General features: G+C 34.1%; 2 protein-coding genes and 2 long non-coding RNA genes across 4 annotated transcripts; 3 read left to right on the top strand and 1 right to left on the bottom strand.

Annotated features, from left to right (window-relative positions):
• Positions 1-1,096: 1,096 nt before the first annotated feature.
• LOC121733467 lies at positions 1,097-2,207 on the bottom strand. The gene is made up of 3 exons (XR_006036560.1): positions 2,054-2,207; positions 1,545-1,621; positions 1,097-1,178 (listed from the first exon to the last, which is right to left on the bottom strand). It is a non-coding gene; the product is annotated as an uncharacterized LOC121733467 (long non-coding RNA).
• Positions 2,208-4,304: 2,097 nt separating this feature from the next.
• Positions 4,305-5,408, top strand: LOC121733466. The gene is made up of 3 exons (XM_042123743.1): positions 4,305-4,360; positions 4,448-4,648; positions 4,970-5,408. Coding segments are annotated over exons 1-3 (552 nt in total). The 5' UTR covers positions 4,305-4,358; the 3' UTR covers positions 5,319-5,408.
• Positions 5,409-6,976: 1,568 nt separating this feature from the next.
• On the top strand, positions 6,977-8,124 carry LOC121733307 (ribonuclease H-like). The gene is made up of 2 exons (XM_042123523.1): positions 6,977-7,613; positions 8,081-8,124. The coding sequence occupies exons 1-2, from the start codon at positions 6,977-6,979 to the stop codon at positions 8,122-8,124; spliced, it is 681 nt and encodes a 226-aa protein (XP_041979457.1).
• Positions 8,125-11,045: 2,921 nt separating this feature from the next.
• On the top strand, positions 11,046-12,214 carry LOC121733468. Its single transcript, XR_006036561.1, has 2 exons — positions 11,046-11,463; positions 11,568-12,214. It is a non-coding gene; the product is annotated as an uncharacterized LOC121733468 (long non-coding RNA).
• The last annotated feature ends 11,276 nt before the right edge of the window (positions 12,215-23,490 follow it).

The raw sequence follows: 23,490 nt of genomic DNA, 5'->3' as shown, positions 1-23,490 counted from the left end.
TTTTTTTATTTATACCATTTAGTTAGTTTATTTTATTATACATATTTTATTGTAATAGATTATATTTTTTCTTATTAATATTTTTTTTAATAATAAGTACAAGAATATAATTGCATCGTCTTTTATCGCCAAGTCCGTACAGACGTTTAGGGGAAGCTAACATTTATGCAGAAAGTTAAAGACAAAGAAACAGTGTATGTCGAGCTCGCAGTGAGTAATGAACGTACTTGAAAGTCCTCCTTCGTTTCGTAGTTTTTAAATTGAAATTCTCATAATGTGGCCTGGATTTTGTATTACATTAGGGACTGCCTCACACTAAACGTCCACAAAACTTGTAAATGTACGTGCGAAGAAAAAAATTGTTTTACACATTTCAATATAATATGGCAAAGTAATTCGACTGAAGCTTACAAAAAAACAATTACTTATATAAGTACAGCCGAAAATAGAACCTCCGCCTTCTGTGATAGTTAGTAATAGGTACTATAAGAGAAGTTGACTCATAGTCAGTTGACGGACCTGCGTAAATTGGTAGCTTTACGTCAAACCGAGCCGACAAATCGCGATTAATATTAAATTGACATAAGCATACCAAATGACGTATGTCCGTCAGTAGGGAGTTATTGGGCATTCTGTCCCACCTCCGTTCGCTCGCGCGCTCGCTCACTTTGGTGAAGGTGGGACAGAATGCCCAATAACTCCTGTTCGTTTATGCATCAACTGATGGTAAATGAAATGACATGCTCACGACATGCACCTCTGTCCGCTCGCGCCCTCGCTCACTTTGGTGTGTCAGTGTGCCACTTACGTTTATGCATCAACTGATGGTAAATGAATTGACATGCTCATGACATACACCTCTGTTCGCTCACGCCCTCGCTAACTTCGGTGTGTCAGTGTGCCATTTACCGTGGGTAAGATCACGTACCGATCATACTCCTAACTCGTGATCGGTTACGGCCCATGGTAAGATCACCTACTTTTTTACCAAAAAACATACCTCGGCTTAAATATACTAACACACTATGATGTTTAGTATGTTTAAGCTTACATTTCAGGGGATAGGAATTTAGGATCTTATCAATAATTAAACACCAGTTTTTTATGCATTTATACAAATAAACAAAATAATGTCTTCGTTTGTGTCATGTAGAATTCTTCGTCATTGATCATCCGATCTGGAAAAAGAAAACCGAATGTTATGTACATCCACACTTACATAAAATCACCATTTAGAGTCACGAGTACTTTAAAACTACGACGACGATTAAGGATGTTTGAGTAATGTTTCATCTAAAAATTATGGATTAATTATGTTTCTTTGACTTATTGGCATTCAAATAATCTCGAAAATTTTAACGTTATATTATGCAATAACAGTTTTACAGGAAATATATTATGAATTTTTATATTTAAATTTGTTATTATTAAAATAACTATCGGTTATTAATTATTATTCTGATTAAATAATTACCTCTAATATGGTATCTACTACATAAACCTCATTCAATAAACTAGATACATTTAGATTCAAATTTACTTACAATTAAATAATGCCTGGTCTAATCCTTTTTCTGCGTTCCGCTGTGATTTTTGATGAACTTCTCTAATTTTCAAGCATCTGAAAAAATGAAAAAAATAAATATAATATATTTTTTTTTCCATCAAACAACACACGTAAAAGTATAATAGTGTTTTATGAATAAGGTAAGATATTTATATCATATTACATTATTCAATTAAATTTATAACTCATCCCTGCCATACCTACTCTGTAAAAAAGTTAATGCAATAAAATCATGAAGCTAATATAGGAAAATACTATTCAATAAGACTACCACATTAGATTTAAATATTTGATGGGTAACGAATAAATATATTGGTAATTATTTAATTTTAAAATGTATCAATGTTATTACATTGATACATTATTAATATTATTTATTAATAATGAATCTATTTCAAAAACTAAAATATTATCAATTTAAATCAAAACTTAAATAATTGTGTAATGAATTAAATCTATAATGAATACAATAACTACTACACTTACTTTTAACTATTCCTTTATCTTCCCATACACTTTTGATGTACTGAGCTGAAACCACGATGATACCTCTGCGCACTGCGTTGCAAATGAATGAGCCATCAGCCAAGACGGGAAATCATAGGAACTGCAGAACGACTGAGTCGCTAGGGTTGTCAAACCTACTATATAATATTATAGTATCCTACTATTTTAAGTGATCAAATACTATATTTCTAAAAAATAGTAGGCGAAACTACTATATTTTGCGTAAAGCAGAACGCAGTCAAGCTAAAATGAATCTTATTCCAAAAAACGTTGTATTGTATTGTGTGCGTGCCACGTGATTATTTTATTTTTTCTTTTTTTGTCATCTACTATATTTTTTAAGTTGATAACTATATATGATAAATAAGTATTATATATGATAGAAAAAAGTTGGTAACTCTATTAGTCGCACGCAAATACATGCACACACGATGTTCCTGTGTTGAAACGTGAAGTTATCCATCCCAACATAGTGTTGCGATAATTCAAATTAATAGTTATACAAATAATCAGTAAGACATGAATAAATTCGATAAGATTTATCCAATAAAAATTAAACCATGCGTCAAATTCATAACTAAGTAAAATAAGGAATTATAAACATCGATAGACCGTGCTTGTAAATAATTTTTGAAACAAATAATTGTCACATTGATGTCGTTACGCATATTATATTATATGCGTAAATGAATTTAAAGGATGATAATTTTCATAATTTGATTGGAGGTAAAATAATCATGTTTATTACCCACAATATTCATTTATAATTTATTGGATTTATAGGGTAAAAACTGATCGCCTCTTAAATTATCTCTTTAATCGAGTTCTCGCTTCTAGTTCACATCCCTGATCTGGAAAAAAGTGCAAGCTGTCAAACAAGAATATAATATTACACATACATACTGTAAAACCAACACTCGTTTTACGGTAGGGGAGCCGAAGAGAGGATTTCTGCAGTTGCTCGAGCGCGTCAGCTTATTTAATTAAGCTAATTATATTAAGCTTGTGTATGCTTCCCACATGTCTCTAGTTAACGTGGTATAGAAATCAGCTTATCTGAGTGGGGCGTTAAAAAAAATATTTTTAAGTATCAAATTGTCAGATTAAAATAGAGAACGTTGTGTAGACCCCAAATAAGCTTTTATTTAAAGCACTTAAAGTAAAGGGAAAGATATAAAGATTTGAAATTTTCAAAAATTAAAGTCCATATTTAAAAAACAAAGCCTTCTTGATTTATTTTTTTAATCCTGCTTGACGATTACATGTTTGTTTCCTTAAATTGAATAATAAATTCCCTTTTAAGACAATTTTTATATATAATTACTTTTTTAACTTCTAAATAGCTGCATTTTGTCATTGCCCCACTGTCATAATATTTTTTTCTCCTCATTACTTAATCTACGAAATCTACTAGGTCCCCATGTCACTCGAGTAACTACAAAATTAGCTTGCTCGCCTCCCTACTATGGACAGCGGCAGAGATACAATTACAAAGCATTTCAATGAAACGCCGCAGCGAGCGCGCCACGTAGATTCGTCTTTATTCAATTTTATTCCATATTCAGCTACATTGATCAATAATAAGGTCGAAAGTTGTACTTAAGGCATCATTAGTTTAAATAACGTTTATGAAGCGTTTATATTTCATAATTACCATATTATCACAATTCACATACACACATTAAATATTCGGATTTACTTGCTTGTTTAAACAAAATAATTTATTTAATTTAATCTCTTCTTGGGAATTAGGTATTGGTTCAAGATTAAATTCGCTATAAAAGTATGCAACATTTAACATGCTTAAAAAAATGCACAGATGTATAAAGATACTTATCTAGATTTTGAAAATTTGGATGCATGATCAGTCAAATCAAATCAAACCATTTATTTCAGAAAATTTACATTCCATATAACGTTAGTAAACAACTAAGAATTGCTTATAATATATAATTAATATTAGTATATTTCCTAAAAATGTAGAATAAACTATATTATGTAGAATAAATAACAATAAATAAAAAACTTTACTAAACATTAATTAAACGAAAAACGGATTAATTATTATTAAGTAATTGTTATTTAAAATCAAGCAAAATTATATAACATTAAAACGGACAAACATACGCACATACGTATCAACTCGCGCTTGATAACTTTTACACATTTTTGATGACAAAGACCTTTTTCCAACATAAAAGGCGATGCACGTTGGAATAAGTCACAATTTTTCAAGTGGCTTCGCACCAGTCTTCAATTTCAACGAGAAATAAAAGAATATAAAATGTCAGTGAGTATAGAATTAATATTATTATTCTTTTTTGTGATTAATTCATCAAGATGGGAAAATAATTTATATTTCTTCTTTAATAGGTCCGATTCAGAGTTTGAGGCCCCATCTGTGGTGTCGGTAGCACCGAAAAAGAAGTCAAAGGCGTCAAGCAGCAAACGCAAGGCCGGCCCCGAAAAGCAACGCGACTCATCGCCTCCGCTGGAGTTGACCCGCACCTCATCAGACAAAAGTGCTCAACGAAAGCGAAAATACTCCTCGCCGCACGAAGTTATAACTACACGGTAAGTTCGATTATTATATACTTTACGTTTGCTGAAATTCTATTTCTGATTCTGCTGGTTTTTAATTACTTACAAAGTGTCTGTAATAGTCAACACAGTCCCAACCACCATAATTCAGTTTGCATACAATGATTTCCTACTTTTTATTATTTATCAAAACTTAGTTCAGTATCCTGTTGAAGTCTGATAAAACTAGGCACCTAATTGTTTACAGTCAAAAGTGAATGTGCAATACACTTATTCCTATTTTGTTTGTTTTTTTACTAATATTTTTTCTCGATTATTGTATTTTAATGATATGTTAATTTTGTATTTTTACAGAACAAGGAGACCGGACTTATTCAATATCTTGCGGGCTGAGGAAGCTAGTTGCAGTGAACCCAAATCTCGTGGCGGGGAAATAATATCAAGCTTCTCCAGCCGAGTTTCTACGGGAACGTCTCGTCGGACTGCGAAGACCGGTGGCGAATATTTTGTGGACCTCAAGATCTACAAAAAATCGGACTACGTGTCTCACGCTGCTAATGTGCGATACAAGACGGCGCTGGTAAGTGTGAAGCTCCAGTGCGACGAGTCATCATCGTCTTGGGAGGCACTGCAAGGCTTCTTAGGACAAGCTTTTACCGAGTTTGAGGAGTCAGAGCCCGTCCATTACAGTGACAAAAAATAAAATTTACTAAGTAGGTTTACAGTTAATCAATTTATAGTAGATATTAATTTTCTTTTTATTATACTAGAATAGATTTATAACCTTTTTATTTTTTTTTACATTAATATCGGTTACTGTATTATTGTTTTGATAGCATTGCCTTTTTTAATATAAAAAAATGCCTTTCTGTACGACGTGTAACGTATCTGTACATAGTAAATCATGGGTAGGTCATTTGCGAAGTAATTCACATAGAAAAAGTAGTAAGACAATAGAATACAGTGATGGTGTAGAAATCGTCAGCTCTGCATTTCGTAATCGTATTGTAACTTATAAGATATTACCTCTTGATCAACTTCAGTTAGCTTCAGTAGATATATTTTTTTTCGAAATTCGTAACAAGTTAAAATCTCTTTTAGATGAAAACCTTATTAAACATTCATGTGTTAAGGTTAATTTCGAACTATTTGGGACGTTTTTGAAGTTCAACAATAATTCACAAGAAATAAAATCTTTTGGAACCAAGAATAAAATATTACATAGTAATTATGATTTTGAAAAAATATATTTGGAAACAGTTAGTTATTTAAAAACTAGTATAGAGGAATTTGAGGATCGTGACAGTGGGTGGACATTTTTAAATAATTTATACATTGAGATTAATATCAATAAATATCAACCACTTAGCGGTTCGAGTTTTATCAGTTTACCCAAATCAATTCAGGCTAAAAAGGCGTGTTTAAATATTATGAATAAAGATCAGCATTGCTTTCTATGGAGTGTGACAGCAGCCTTATATCCAGCTAAAAATCACCCTGAAAGAATTTCATCATATCCTAATTTTCGTGAATTATTTAATATAAATGGAATGTTTTTTCCTGTAACTTTCCATGACATTAAAATTTTTGAAAAAAATAATCCTAATATTAAGTTCATAATTTATGGTTTAAAAAAAAGTAAAACTATTGTTGGGCCGTTGTATAAATCAGACATTAATAAAACATGCAACGAGAAAATTATACATTTGTTGTATCTAGAAAATAATAACACTTCTCATTATTGTTTGATCAAAGAACCTTCTAAACAAATTGAAATTCGCTCCCCACAAGACGCAAGCCATGGTCATCACTCGCAGGCTCAAATATGACACTCCAAGACTAAGCATGGGAGGGGTCTTAATAACTATGACCAACAAAATAAAGTTATTGGGCCTAACCATCGATGACAAGTTGACCTTCAACGCCCATATAGACAATGTTTGCCGGAGAGCCGTGAAGTTACACTCTCGGCTCTCACGAGCGGCCAGAGTCAGCTGGGGGCTGAAGGCCAACGTGTCAAAGATGATCTATAATGCTGCTGTGGAACCCACAATAACATATGCGGCCTGTGCATGGGCGGATTCAGCGAGAAAGCTGAGTGCACGGAAGCAGCTAAATGCAATACAAAGGGGCTTCGCCCAAAAAGCATGTTATGCCTACAGAACTGTTTCCTTGCACTCAGCTCTCGCTATTTCAGGCATATTGCCGCTTGATCTACGAATCAGGGAGGCGGCTAACCTCTACTTAGCCCGAAAGGGAAAAGCCGAGACCATTATCCGGGACTTAGAGATCGAAACGGTGGAAACTTTTAATAACACCCCCCACCCTGCACAAATACAACGATTAGGCTACACCTGCCTGATGGACCAGAACGGGATAGACAATACCAACATTCCGATAAAAATTTTCACTGATGGTAGCAAGCTTGAGGGTAAGGTGGGCGCAGCACTGTCAATATGGACAGGCGATCGGGAGACGCGGCACCTTAAGCTCAAGCTTGCAGACCACTGCACAGTCTATCAGGCGGAACTTCTTGCGCTGAGCAGGGCCTCGAAAGTTGCTCTAGATACATCAGATCACAAAATTGGTATCTACAGCGATTCAAGAGCGGCAATCGAGGCCGTGTGCAGCGCCGGAACCATTAATAAGGTTGCCTTACAAACTAAGAAGAACATCGCGTGTGCATTGAACCAGAACAGAGAGATATTTCTGTTCTGGGTCAAGGCACACGTGGGACTAACAGGGAACGAACGCGCTGACGAGTTGGCCAAAGAAGCTGCAGTTGGACTGAGGGTTAAACCCCATTATGACCTGTGTCCGGTCTCACACGCGAAGAGGCTAATCCGTGAGGAAACTCTTCGTGAGTGGGATCGAAGGTACCAAGAGGGTACTACTGGAGGTGTCACTAAAATGTTCGCACAGGATATAGGGGCAGCTCACAAGGTCTTTAAGGAGATTAAACTCAATAAGGAAATAACACAGGCACTGACCGGGCACGGTGGGCTCTCTGGGTATCTGTACCGCTTCAGGTGCAAAGAGAGCCCATCGTGCAGGTGTGACCCTAGTAAAATAGAAGATGTACCACATCTTCTAACAGAATGCCCAATATACTCGAGGCCAAAATATGATCTGGAGATGAAAATAGGACTAGAAATTAATGTTGATAGCATAAAGGAAATAGTAAAAGATAAGAAAAATAGGGAAGAATTTTTGCTATATTGTGTTAAAATAATAAAAGGAGTAAATAGTATTAACAGAACACAAAATAGAAATAGGAGATAAGTGTATAGACATAGGACAGTATAAATTGTATTCAGAACATAAATCCCTCGAATAAAAATCAGGGACAAGAGTATTGAATAATAAAAAAAAAAAAAAAAAAGAACCTTCTAGACTGTTTAGAAGCCAAGTTACATCTCATCACAGCAAATTGTACTTCTGTGATTTGTGCTTGATATTTTTCAGTACTTCTAAGGAAGTTGAAAACCATTTATGTGGAGGCGTTGTAACTGTCCTCCCAAATAAGGGCTCAGTAATTAAATTTAAAAACTATGCTCGAAAACAAAACATGCCTTTTTGTATTTACGCAGATTTTGAGTCGATGCTACAAACCAATACTGAAGCTAACTGTTCTTCTAGCAAAAATACGACTACATTGCACCAACATTTACCTATAGCTTTTGGTTATTATATTGTTTGTCGTGATGACCCTAGTTACAATCGGTACGTATCATATCGAGGACCTGGTTGTGATAAGCAGTTTGTAGATTCGATTCTTAAAGACGTACAAAAAATATTTGATATACTTAGTACACCAGTCCCTATGATATTTTCTACGGCGGATAAGTCTGATTTTGATAATGCCACACGTTGTCATATTTGTGAAAATTTTATTTTTTCGGACAAAGTCCGTGACCATTGCCACGTTACTGGTCGTTACCGCGGAGCTGCGCATCCGTTTTGTAATTTACAGTATAAACGCCCTTCATTCGTCCCCATTTTTTTTCATAACTTAGCTGGTTATGATTGTCATCTTTTTATAAAAGCGTTAGGTGAGGTTCCTGGTAATATTAAAATAATACCTAAAACAAAAGAAAACTACATCTCATTTACCAAATTTGTACCAGTTACGAATAATCAGTTTTTTCAACTTCGATTCGTGGATTCATTTAAGTTTTTGGGAACAAGCTTAAGTAAATTGTCAGAGACATTAAAACCGGAAATGTTTAAAAACTTACAAAATCATTTCCCCAATGAAGATGAATTTCAGTTACTCACTCGTAAAGGCATTTATCCATACGAATATATGAACTCGTGGAAGCGGTATGACGAAAAAAGTCTACCCCCAAAAGAATGCTTTTATAGTTCCCTAACTGATCATGATATTTCTGATGAGGATTACCAGCACGCGTGCTTAATTTGGTCAACATTTCAAATCAAAGATTTAGGTAGTTATACGGATTTATATCTAAAAACTGATGTGCTTTTACTGGCAGATATCTTTGAAAATTTTAGACAGACTTGCAAGCAACACTATCAATTAGACCCAGCTTTTTACTTAACAGCACCCAGTTTATCTTTTGATGCGATGTTATTAAAAACAGGAATACAATTGGAACTTATCGATGACTTGTCGATGGTGCGCATGTTACAGAGTGGTATCAGGGGAGGAGTATGTCTGTGCTCTCATAGACATGCAAAAGCAAATAATCCTTACTTAGAAAATTACAAACCATCAGAATCTCCTTCCTACGTCACTTATATTGATTGTAATAATTTATATGGATATAGTATGTGTCAATATTTACCATTATCAGATTTCAGATTTCTCAATGAACAAGAAATCAACAAATTAAATGTAACCGAAATACCGATTGATGCAGAGTGTGGTTATATTCTAGAAGTGGATTTACAATATCCTAAACATTTACATAACTTACATAATGATTTACCATTTTGTTCTGAAAAATGCATTCCACCCGGGGGGAAAACTTTCAAACTAGTTCCAAATTTATATGATAAATTTAAGTATGTTATACATTACATTCACTTGCAAACATGTTTAAAACATGGTTTAATATTAAAGAAAATTCATCGAGTGATTAGTTTTCGACAAAGCCCGTATTTGAAACAATACATTGATTTGAATACTGCTCTGAGACAAAAAAGTTCCTCAACATTTGAACAAGACTTTTTCAAACTCTTGAATAACAGTGTGTTTGGAAAAACTTTAGAAAATAATGAGAAGAGGGTCAATGTGCATTTAGTTAATCAGTGGGTTGATAATAATAATGTGACTAAGAAAAGGCAATGTGCACAAAAGCTTATCGCTCGTCCAAATTTCCATAGCGTGACAATTTTTAGTGAAAATCTAGTTGCGGTACAATTAAACTCTGATCAAATAATTTTGGATAAACCAATATACATTGGTTTTACCGTACTAGAATTGTCAAAAAGTCATATGTATAACTTTCATTACTCTGTTATTAAACCTTTTTATAAAAATAATGTACAGATGTGTTACACGGACACTGATAGTTTTGTATATCATATACGGACCCATGATTTTTATGATGACATAAAAAAACATTTTTTGCCTTACTTTGATACTAGTAATTTTTGTAATACTAATCAATATGATTTACCCATTCAAAATAAAAAAGTTCCTGGTTTGTTCAAGGATGAAATGGCGGGTAAAATCATAAGTGAATTTGTAGGCCTTCGTTTAAAGTTATATTGTATTAAAACCATAAATAGCACAATCAAAAAAGCGAAAGGAATTAAGAAAAATATTGTCAGCAATTTCAATGTTACTGATTACCAAAAAACTCTGTACGAAGGCAACATTGTTCATAAAACAAATGTTTTATTTAAGTCAATAAAACACGAGTTGTACACATGTGCTGTGAAGAAAGTTGCTCTGTCTGGTGATGATGACAAGAGAGTCATATCTAAAGATAAAATTTCAACTAAATCATGGGGACATACTAGTATATTTAACTTTTAACTAGATTTAATAAGCTGTACCTAATTAAGAAATTCTTTGTATTATTTACTTTCTTAGCATAACCTGTGTATTTAGTATGTATATTATGTAGATTTAGAAATAAAATATCATTTACTAAATAAATTTGTTTTATTTATTATTTCTCAACTACATAGATTTTGCAAGCAAACCTGCAGGCTGATGCTAAATTCAAGTAACGTAAAGTTTTATCAAGTTGAAACATGCTTTACTTGAGTAATCTGAATCCACACGTGCCGCGCGCGCATGCTAATATCCCTAGCATGGCCGCCAGTACAAATACGAAAGTATAGACAAACTGTGGACTTGAGGTGTCATTCCGATCTTTTTTCGTTCCGAAAAATTCAATTAAAATGCCACTTTATGACAGACTATAGTCCTAAAAATTCAAATAATATCCTACTTTATGACATAGGCTATAATCTGTCATAAAGTGGCATTATAATTGAATTTTTGTCGGTCGCAATTAGTCGCGTTAAAGATCGGAATGGCACCTCAAGTCCACAGTTTGTCTATACTTTCGCGTTTCTACTGGTGGCCATGCTAGGGCTACAGGTAGTACAACCTACGCTACGTATATATGAGCGCGCGGTACTGTTTGTAACATGAGTCCTCATTCATAATAATGCCACCTACATGATGCAATCACTATAATAATGTGAAGACTTTGTTTTAGTATTCATTCTTGCGTCGATAAGCACTGTAATTAGTTACTCACGTCTACATAATTTACAAAACAAAACTTAACTTATATTATAGTTACTCACGTGTACATAATTTACGTATTTTTTGGTAATAGAGTCTTGGACCTGACTACACAACGGTAAGTTGATTTATTATTGATTTAAGTCATTAAAATACATTTAAAAAATAATCGTTAATTCCAAAGATTGCTGATTTGGTGTTAAATATTTTCTTTTTTTACAGATAATGGAACGCGTAGAAGATTTGACTGCTACATCCGAAGACAATGTCTACCGACATGAATATGGGGATACTTTCCAGTATGCTCAAGATCCTTTGGAAGGATTTACTGAAGAGTTTTTAAAAATGAAAGCTCAGCAAAAGCCGAACGCTGAGATTCGGGAACGTCGTCCAGCAAAATTAAGAAAAAAATGTGTTTCTAAAAGTGCACTAAGTAAACTACATAATATCCCAGTTCATTCGTTTGTGGTAAACAGCGTTCCCAAAAAAGGTTTCCGTCTGATAAAGATCTCAGTGTTTGATTTAGATGGATCCCAGCAACATTGTGACAGTATAGACGATGATAATTTTTTGTTATCCGCACAATATGTTGTGAATGAAAACGGTGATGAAATAATGGACCAAACCGAGAAGTTAGTCAGTAATATATCAAAAAAAATATGTAATTACAGTTATACGAGTTGGTTTTAGTTTACTTTGGTATTAAGTATTTGTTTTAGCTGTAGGGTCGCAATAGACTTTAGAATGAATAATAAGTCGATAAAATTGCAAGATATATAATTTGTATGAAAATAATATAAGTTAGGGTTTGTTTTGTAAATTAATGTGTACGTAATTATTGCTTAAATAAATTGTATGTGTGATGTGAATATATTTGTTTTATTTCTATTTCATTCAACTTTAATTATTTAAATAAAAAGCAATAAATATAAGTTATTTTTTATTGAAAGTGTACATTATTTTCTAAACACCATTTTTTTAAACATAATACATTTTTTAATGCACAATACTTCTTATGAATAAAACAGTTATACGATTCTTCCTTACAATACAGATCGTACAGAATGTTAAATCTTGGAATGTCTTTGTAACTTATATCTACAATATTATTATGATCACACAGTTCTTTCACCCATTTCACTTTCTCTTCACCTTTTACGATAATGTTTCGGTCTTTTAAGTAAGGTTTAATAATTCTTCTGAATTCTCTGTAATCGATATAGCCTTCGCTCCATCGAAACCCTCTATTTCTTTCTAACCACCGAACATTCTTTTTTTCATCATCGGTTAGCGCTGAGAATGGGTATGGTGGTTTAACATAAAATGTATGTGTATGCTGTCGAGTGGCTATACATAATTCTTTTACTAAAAAGTCGTTATTATTATTTTTAAATCCTTGTAAGTCAACGATTATTGTATTACTATTCATGATATTTTCTTAACGATATTACTCAAAGGCTTATACTCAAATATGCAGTCGTTTAAAATCAGACAATATGCAGCTGTCTGATCAGGTATTTCTTGGTCTGTTTCGATTTCTACTCTCACGTCGATTGAGCCTTTTAACGTTTCGTGCTGTCGCGAACAGTCGATAACGAATAAGGGAGCAACGTCTCTGAATTCTTTCAAACTCATCAACGGCTCTGACCGACGTCCGTGATACGACTGTTGAAATCTGGCATACTGTTCGTATAATAAAGTAAATTTGTCTTCTGTAAAACTGACGTTTAATCCCTCATATGGATAGTATGACGAATTTAAAAACACTCTCACATCACGTACGTGACAGTGATCAAACTCCGCCATCGACAATTCACTGTTGTTTTTGCGGTTGGTTTGTAAAGCTAATACAACAAATCGCGGTTTTTCTATTTGAGATGAAGTTTTAATGGACCAAGTATGTTTACGAGTTTTGGGTAATAATGGATACTCGTATAAATCCCAGTTACGATATGCTAATGGAATAGCTCGATCTTTTTCTAATTGTTTTAGTAAATTTATTCTTTCGCGGTCAGATACTTTAATATGAGGTACTCTCCAGATAATTTTACTTATAACAATATCTTCCAAAACTTCTCCTGTTTTCAACTTGATTGCATTAAGGTTAGTGTTACATCTAAGCAACACTAACTCATGTTTGCAGTTAATGATAATTTTTTCATAATCTTCCGCAAATCCTAAAATCTTGTTTAGAGGAATGGATACAGAAAATTCTCCACCACTTGTATTATTTATACCTTCTGGCGACCACCCCCAAACTCGAGCATATTTTGATTCGTTTTCATTTAAGGACAGATAAGACTTTATGGTCGTAGTTACACCTGCGTTTTTTATTTTATCTATTTCTACTCCATTTAATTCATATCTTATGTCTTGAAATAGAAATAACGCTGGATTATTAACGAAATGTACATTTGAAACCTTTTCTTTAGTTGTCATGTTGTAGACAATTACTTTGCCTTCGATATACAAACTGCTGAGCGAAGGCAGCACATATAGGTCTTGTTGATTGATGGGGATTCGTATTTCATCATTCTTGTTGAAACTTGTTACATACGGTCTGTACGAATGATACTCAAAACTTTCGATGCTGTTGTCGTATGAGGTTTGTTGAGATATGTTTAAAATATTCATTTTATTAAACCAATTAGCTTGAGGTATTCTTTATTGCTTTTGGTAAGCTTCTTTTTTAACTGCTGTCGTGTGTCTTTGTGAGAAGATCTTTTAGGACTGACTTGGACATTTGATATGGCAGGGGTTTTATGAAAATTTATCATTTTTTTCTAAAATGTAAATACAATTGTACCTCTTCACCTCGTAAATTTATTTCTTTGTTATCAGCGTCTAACAGTCGTATATTGATGGAACTAATAGAAGTTTGATTGACTGGAAAATAAATTAAATTTTTTGGTATTTCTATTATTCGATAACCAGGAGGTACATTAGGTACAAATTCGTAAATAATATGGCTTGCTTTTCCGTTCACAAATGAACCACTAACTACATCACATTCAATCCTCACGATAGTTGTTGATAGAATGCTGACAGGATACTGTGAATCAGTGCTTATATTAGCTTTTATTGTTTCCATTCCAAAGCCTAGTATGTTGCCAATTGAATCATCTTTATTAAAATGAACGTCTTTAGAACAAAATATATTTGTTTTCAATGTGTTATTATTGCATCTTAGTTTAAGCAGTGTATTTTTTATGTTAGTTTTCAAATAATCACAAATATCTTGAAGCTCGTAGGACCCTTCAGGAATTTCGATCATTTCATTATCACCGTAATAAAACTTGTTGTTTCGTCCATCAATATTAGGTATAGAGTTGAAAGTTGAAAAGTGCAAAAGACCACATTCATAGTCTCCAAGAAGTTCCAACGTCGGAGAATAGTTTGTCGTCAAAGAGGCTCCGCTCCCGGTTATAGATACAGTGAAAGACATTTTGATACTGACACGTTTATTTATTTTTAATATTATTTAAATGTTTCTTCCAATATTTTTTTAAAAATTTAATACATAGATGACCACAGTTTGTTGTTCCAAATGCTTGATGTCTGTTATAATTATAGTTTATGGGCAAATTATACATATATTTCATCAGTTCTAATGGTGGTTTTAAATTACCAAAGCTATCATAGTATTCTACGTAGCTGTTTTGTTTTACATAGGCTACCCAATGTGTGCCAGGATTCACGTTACTATCTAAATTTACAATTCCACATTCTATTTTTCTAGGTTTTAAAGGCAACTTATCTCTCATGTAAACGCCGCGAAAGTATGGAATATCACTAGCATACTCCAATATGTCTAAATTCGTGAGCGCACGCCTGGGCAGCCGCCTAATTAGTTTTTTGATGGGTTCAAATATAACCCTGCTCCTTTTTTATGAGGTTTAATATATAATCCTTTTCCAAGAGCGACCGCTTCCATCATTCTGTTGTGTCTTTCAGATTCTTGGAGACTCTTTTGTGCCGCTTTAGAATCGTTTACGGCTTTGGCTATACCTGCCGCACCTCCTGCTAATGAACCTAACGCCGACAATCCCGCAAAAATAGGAATAAGCGGTAAAAGTCCACCACATTTTGGAAGTGGAATTATACGTGGTAAACATATTCCTTTCTTTTTGCTGAACAGTTTCTTCGCAGCTGCATACGCATATTTTATAGCAGAGTGATGATCCTTGGATTTAAGTTTTTTTAAATGGGCATGTATTTTTTTAATACCTTTCTTAAATGATTTAATACCACTTCCAGCTCTGATTTTTGTTTTCATAGCATTTTTTACTATCCACGAGGCAATCTTTTCTCCCTTACCAGCATCTTTTGATTTCAACCTCTTCTTTGCCATACTCAAAAGTTCTAAATCAGCTTTACGTCGAGCACTAGGATCTTTATTTATATAAGCAATATCGTGATGCATGCAAGCTTCATCCAATTTGTTAACTCCTCGATCGCCTTGTAGTATTCGTTTTTGAAGTTTCGTCCCAGGACCGCAAAATTGATATCCAGGTAAATGCAACTCAAACGGTAAATGGTCTATCAAGTTATTGATTACACCACTACCTTCCTTCATTGATAAGTATGTATTGTGATATAGCACTGATTATGTGCTTTATATATCTAAATAACTAATTCACTTTTATCTATCCAACTGTTTTCTTCGGCACTCAATCCTAACCACTTCACAAAAAGTTTGTTGCCTTTTTTCTTTAGAACTTTTTCGATAAGATAAATATCAGGAAATTTAGTTTTTTGTAATTCTTTTCCATAAAAACAACCAACAATGTTTTGTTTATGTTTGTCTTGTAATTGATACGTTTGAGGACTAGTTTCGTTGACTTTTATGATGCGAAATATTTCCGTTGACCAATTAGGGGTGTAGCCTTTATAAAAATCTCCTTTGTATTTACTTATACGAACAAAATCGCCAACTCGAAAAGACGATTCTTTGCGTACTTTTTTTGGCTGTTGGCTTTTGATAATATTCAATCGAACTGTATTTTGATTTGAACTGTTAACGTCTATTGGTTTATGTTTTGTAATGCGGTGCAGAGTATTGTTATAATTCTGCACAACGGACTTCAAATTATTTTTATACCATTCATATTTTCCACATAAACTAAATAATTTGTAAAGACGTAATTTTATAGTTCTTATCACTCGTTCGACGATAGAAGCTTTTTTTACAGAACATGTGGAATAATGATTTATGTTATAAGTTTTCATTAAATGCTTAAAAGAATCGTTATAAAACTCTTTACCTAGATCTGTTTGTAAGTTTTTAGGTTTTCGTGTGGATTCTGATAATATACTGCACATAGCACTTGATACAAATTTTTTAGATTTTGATTTTAACGGTCTAACCCACACGTATTTTGATAAAACATCAATTACTATGAGAACATATTTAAATCCTTTATTAATCGACGAATATTTTTGTAAGTCCACTAGGTCAGCTTGCCATAAATCATCCAGACCTTTAATGACTGTATGTCGACGAGCGAAGTTTCGTCTCGCTCCTCTGTGTAGTTCATTCACTATATCTTGTTTACTCATTCTGAACAGATTTTGCTGCAATCATGTTATCGATTTCTTGTTTTGTGTAGTAGATTTTACTAAAATTTGTAGTAGTAATTTTTTCTAAACTATGAAGAAAGTTTCTGACATTACTTTGGATTTTCATCATTTCATTTTTAAGGGCTTGGACACTTTTATCTACGTATTCTTTATTCACAGCCTCGTCGTCTTTTTCTGGAATTTGCACCCCTTTTAATTTCGATGACTTTAAATCGAATTCCCCTGTATCGGACCTTACCAATGTATCGCTAAGAATTTCAGAAAATTCAGATAATCGTAAACGCTTATGAACGTGATGACCAAATTTGTCTATATTCATTGCCGTCTTGCTGGGTTCTGCAGTGTAATAGAACTGCTAAATTTTCCTGATGGCAGCCTTATATATTTCATTTTTTTAATGATACCAGCTTCCTTCATTTCTTCAAGTATGGCATTAACTTCATTATCTAATCCCGTATTACCAGCTGCCCGAGATGCAAGTAATATTTTTAGTCTCTCAACTAACTCATTAGGATCATTCCAGTATACTAAATCAGTGTCTTTCTTAACTTCTTTCAAAATGTTGATTCCTTCACCTCGCTGAAGACTTTCTACGCTACTGGTATTATTTCTAGCGAATTTAAATAGTGGCTTTATCACGTGAGTATATTTGAACCCTTTATTACCATTTATTTGGTTCGATGGTTTCCAGTTACGTTTATGTGCATTTGTGTCGATGAGTAGCAATTTATAATTTTGTAAGTCTTCCTCTGTAATAATATCTAAATTAGGTTTTTTTTTGTACAACAATTCTGCCAGACCAGAAGTTTTTTTTAAAGAGCGGCTTCTAATTTTCAGAACTTTTCCATCATCATGTAAACGGGTTTTGCCTAGCCAAAGTTTTCCTCGTTCACTTCTTACTCCATATGGTATATCTTCTTTCAGCGCTTCAGACGATACAGACCAAGACAAAGAATCGTTTGCGATACTCGGTGATGATTGAATAGATTTAAATGAGTTCTCATGGATATCATTATCCTCAGAAGGTGATGTAGTAAGCGTTTTGTCAGGTGTTTTAGAACTAAAGTCGTCATTATCTGAATTTTCTTCATCATCAAGATCCGTCTCAGATTCTTCAAATTTTTCATGTGAACGATTTGAAGATTCTTCTTCGTCTTCTTCATGACGTTTTTTTTCAGTTTTGCTTGCTAATAATTTTAGCGGACTGACGATCGGTTGAAATATCGTCTCCAGTGCCATGTCATTTGTGTTTTTAGTATTTTTTATCATTTCTACCTTTCTTTTCACTGCAGACGCTGATTTCACAATTTGTTCCTTAAGATTCCGCTCCATGTTAAGAATTCTACTCTGATTGATGTCTCAAGTTATACTACTACGTAGTGGGGTACGTATAAGCTTTATAGAATAAATTAATCCACTATTATAAATGTATCAAATTTCATTCTGTAACAACCATTATTTCGTTCACAATCCTTATTGATTACCACATAACTGTACGGTTTACTCCACACAGTTGAACACATTTCACGGAATTGCGACCACGTCATATCAGACCCTACATGTTCATCGTAGATGTGTCTTAGATTAATCTCGTCTTGTTTAAACAATATGATGAGATTGGCATTATCTCTTACTAGTTGTTTCGGTATTTTAGTATAAGTTTGGTTAAGATAAAAGCAATCAATATTTTTGTGACGACCCATAGCAAAATAATCACGTATATTATTTTGATTTTCGCATGCAACATCGTCAAATATTATGATAGAATTAGGTAAGGCTTCTTGTGGACTTAAAATTTCACTGTTATGATTATACTTGTGATACGATGTATCCTCAACTTTTTCCAATACTTTTTCTAAAAAGACGTATTTAGGTTGATACAAAGACTTTGAATACACATAAAGGTTTCTGAATCGTGGACCATTCGGGTGTAGTAACAAACTGATTACTAAATTTGTTTTCCCACAGTTTGAGGGACCACAAACAATACTGCGAATGGTATTTGGTAGTAAATTTCCATGTCGCTTAACTTCATTTTTAACTGCAGGACAGACACATTCTAATTTAAGTGATTCTTTTTGTTTCAGAAATTTCATATCTGTTTAATCCAATCGACCACTGTGATTAGTGGATTATGACAAAATGATAATCATGCAGTGTGTTGACTCATATAAACAGATAGCTTCAAACATACGAAATTCAATGTTCCTATAATAGCTCTCTAGATTTTTCAGCCGTCCAATCATCGATGAGAAGCGATTTTTGATCACTTGATGCATGAACGAACAGAAGTTATTGGGTATTCTGACACACCGAAGAGAGCGAGGGCGCGAGCGAACAGAGGTGCATGTCATGAGCGTGTCATTTCATTTACCATCAGTTGATGCATAAACGTAAGTGGCACACTGACACACCAAAGTGAGCGAGGGCGCGAGCGGACAGAGGTGCATGTCGTGAGCATGTCATTTCATTTACCATCAGTTGATGCATAAACGAACAGGAGTTATTGGGCATTCTGTCCCACCTTCACCAAAGTGAGCGAGCGCGCGAGCGAACGGAGGTGGGACAGAATGCCCAATAACTCCCTACTTCCGTCAACTGTCTATGATTTAATTTCTTCGATGGTACATAGATTAAACGCAAAGAACTTCTTTAATCTGAACCTCGTATTGTTTTGGCCTAAATAATATGCTTTTTCTGAACGAGGCCTTACTAAAATTCGAGAAAGTACTTAATTTTAACAAGCGCATAAGCAATTTGAAAGCACTGACAGAAGCAAAAAACATTGTTACTGGCATTTTTTTTCTCATACATAAATTGACAGACATAATTTATTACATTTTTAATATTTTAGTATCCTTCGATCGCGGATTCTTGGAAATCTATTGTTATTCTATTGTTGTTGCGGTCACCGGTGTCCTTATGGGGCTTGATAGGTTAAATATGAGAAGTCACATTCAGACACAGTGTTATATTAATCTTGAAACAAGATGGGCCTGTTTCACCACTTGCTGATAAGTGCCGAATAGGCTATCCGCCACTTATCTGACAGATAGAATATGGAGTAATTGTCAAATAATGTGGATAGCCTATCCGGCACTTATCAGTAAGTGGTGAAACATCCTCTAAGAAAGTTATGAAAGTTACTTGCGTTTTACGGACTAGTATGAAGCGGGCCTTAGGATGTGCCTATCAAAAACTTGCTAAAAGCCTTCGCGTGTTTTAAGAAAATTATGTAATGTCTACTCAACAACCTTGGCATGCTCCACATTATTTTACAGGCACGATATTTGGTAAGTTCTCGACCGATACACGAAATTATTGTGTCCGAAATGTTACGAAATATAGCCTTCACAGACATAGGTCTTGATCTATGTCTGTGATAGCCTTTTTATTTTGATTGATGTATTAGGGTCTTGGCACACCGGATACGACATTATTTTGACTTTTTTTTTTCTTTTTAATTGAAGTATATTTACAACACTGAAAGATACAAGTTTTGTTGTAAAAGTTAGGACTTAGTACAGCATTCCGCAGTGTAGCGCGTCCAAGCTTTTGTAATAAAACATTAATTAATTAATTTGACCTTTATTATTCCATTACGCGTATGTTGGAAGAACATTTTGATCATCATTTGTTTTCCTCGTCTGTACAATAAAATATTCCATCTTACTTCATACTAAAAATATTCTAAGCGTTCGGAGTAAAGAACTAAGCATGTTGACAAAGTCTAAAGTCTAAAATGGATTTAGTCCATTCTAATTGCAAGTCGTTTCCTTAACTTTACAACAGTTCAATACTTCAGTTGATTAGTTAACAAACGAAATTGATAATTAACCCCGGGGAATAGACGTTAAATTTGTGTGGCAGGTATTAAACAGTCATCTATATTCTTGCGTCGTTTCGCCACGCGTCAAGAGTTTGTAGCGATTGCCCGCCCTGGGATTTCGCTACCAATTTATTCTAAAACGTAAAAAAACGGTCCAAAATATAAATATATAACGCGAAAGTAATTGTTTCCCTGAGGGATGTTTTGTCAGAATGAAGGAGCTGTTAGTGTTTCTACGTTCGAGGTTTGAATCGTGATTAAGTTTTTTTTATAGAAAATAACTGGCAAAAAGAGTTTTATAAAGAGAAATCCGAATTTTGAAGAAGAAAAGCATAAGTTGTCAAAGCGGATTAATGTATAAGACTTAGGGTCAAGTCAGACCGCAACACGACGCATAGATACATTTGTAAAGTACAGAATTGACAGATTTTGTGAGCGCGAGACGTCTCGCAAATCTATCAAACCCAAATATAAACCTCTGTGACTCAGTTGGTGGGCTGTTTGTAGCTCAAGCCGGGGGTCGCGGGCTCGAATCCCGTCGACGGAACAAAAAGTGTTTCAAAAGTTCCTGGGTCTTGGATGTGTATTAAATATGTGTATCATACAATAAAAATCTTAAATATATGTATAGTATAAAAGTATTAAATATATTTCCGTTGTCTGGTACCCATAACACAAGTCCTTCAGGTACTTAGCACAGGGCCAGACTGACGTGGTGTGAACAAAGCATCCCTGCATGCCTAGCATGGCCTAGCATCCCACCATAAAAGGACCTTCACCAAGCTGGTTAATGGATGAAAAGTATTTTATATAATACTAGCTGTCCCGGCAAATGTTGTTTTGCCATATAAATAATTTTTGGTATGAAAAATAGACGTTGGCCGATTCTCAGACCTACTCAATATGCTCACAAAATTTCATGAGAATCGGTCAAGCCGTTTCGGAGGAGAACGGGAACGAACATTGTGGCACGAGAATTTTATATAATTATAAGATAATTACGTACAGTCTGTCAAGAAGGTGAAGAAATTAAAAAGTGGCAACATCGTAGTGTCGTCCCTTTCAAATCGATCTAAGAAAAAAGGGATGACACTACGATGTTGCCACTTTTTAATTTCTTCACTTTCTTGACAGACTATATGCCAATAAATTTATTGCAAGTGGGTTGCCTAAAAAATTTAAGTCCAGAATAATTTTTTTTTTTTTTTTTACATTTCTCTGGTTTGGTTAATAGACAAATTCCATACCAATCGAAAGTATGAAGCCCGTAGAGCATTAACCAGACCGGTACAAGTATCGATTTACCTGCCTACTCAAGGGTTGTGACGGGAAAAAATAGACAACCTAACGTTTTCATATTCTACGGGCTTCAAACTGTCGATTGGTATGGAAATTGTCTTATAACCAAACCAGCGAAATGTTAAAAAAAAATTTTTGTTTCTAATTTTTTTTTTATTCTGGACTGAAAATTTTTATAGGCAACCCACTTGCAATAAATATGTTGACTTAAGTACGTAATCTATAATATAAAAATGAGTCGCTGAATGTGTTGCTAAGCGCAAAACTCGAGAACGGTTGGACCAATTTCGCTAATTCTTTTTTTTAAATATTCCTTGAAGTACGAGGATGGTTCTTACGGAGAGAAAAATTCTAAAAAAAAACAAAAAAAAATTAAATTTCCTGAAAAAGTCTAAAAACAACACTTTTCTATACTCCCATACAAAAGTTAAAGAATCGACTGTTAGGCGATACGAAGTTCGCCGGGTCAGCTAGTTGAATATAAAATACTTTTTATCCATTGACTGCAGCACGCTGATGGTCCTTCTATGGTGGGATCCTAGGCCAATAATAAACTTAGAAATGCAACTACCTATGCGTCGCGTTGCAGTCTGAATTGACCCTTAGATGGATCTTTTTTAATTTTGTGAAAATAATTGCATCCATCGTAGCCATCAGTAACCGAATACATATAATATTATATTACAAGATTGTTTTATTAAATTGTTTTATTAAAAGATATTAAGAAAAGAAATATTATAAAGAATATGATTGCATGCATGCAGACTCTATCCAACACAAAACGGAACCTAACAAAGAAAATCTCGCTCTCAGTGCTGAAAACGTACCCGTATTAAGCCTACTTACGAAAAGCGTTGAAAATCAAACACCACGTAAACAGTTTAAAACGTAACGCGCCGTGAAATTACGTGTTTAGCTCACATCTACGGAGAGAAATTGGCTACGTCTGTGTCCGATGATTGAGTTTTGACAGCCAGGAGTGATTTTGGAGCTGGTAAACTGGCAAACTTCTCATTGGAAGGACGAGACGATGGAACTGAAACATGAAATATTTATAATAGTGGTAATAATTGACATTATTATTTCCCACAATCTTTGTGAAAGAACACATACGCATTCACAAAGATCGTGATGTTGATAGTTGTTGTGAAAAAACAAATACGCATTCACAAAGATCGTGATGTTGATAGTTGTTGATGTCATTCATTGGCTCTGCAGAATAATGCAGCGAGCTTGCGTACATCTGCGTTTGGGGTAACCTTTGACATCATAAACTATTATAAACTTCATTAGTATCGGTTTTTGTAATCGTTTTTTGCGCGTGGCGACAGAATCAAGAAATTCCGTAACGAAAAAAAAACCTAACACACTCTACTCCGACCTGGCTGCGGCTGGTCGGTGCGTTGCCAGACTTTGCCGGGGATGCGTAAAGCATTT

The sequence above is a fragment of the Aricia agestis genome, chromosome 13 (assembly GCF_905147365.1).
Source record: "Aricia agestis chromosome 13, ilAriAges1.1, whole genome shotgun sequence".
Classification (NCBI taxonomy): Eukaryota; Metazoa; Arthropoda; class Insecta; order Lepidoptera; family Lycaenidae; genus Aricia; species Aricia agestis.
The sequence above is the reverse complement of the archived record's forward strand: the minus strand, read 5'-3'. Positions and strand labels throughout refer to the sequence as shown.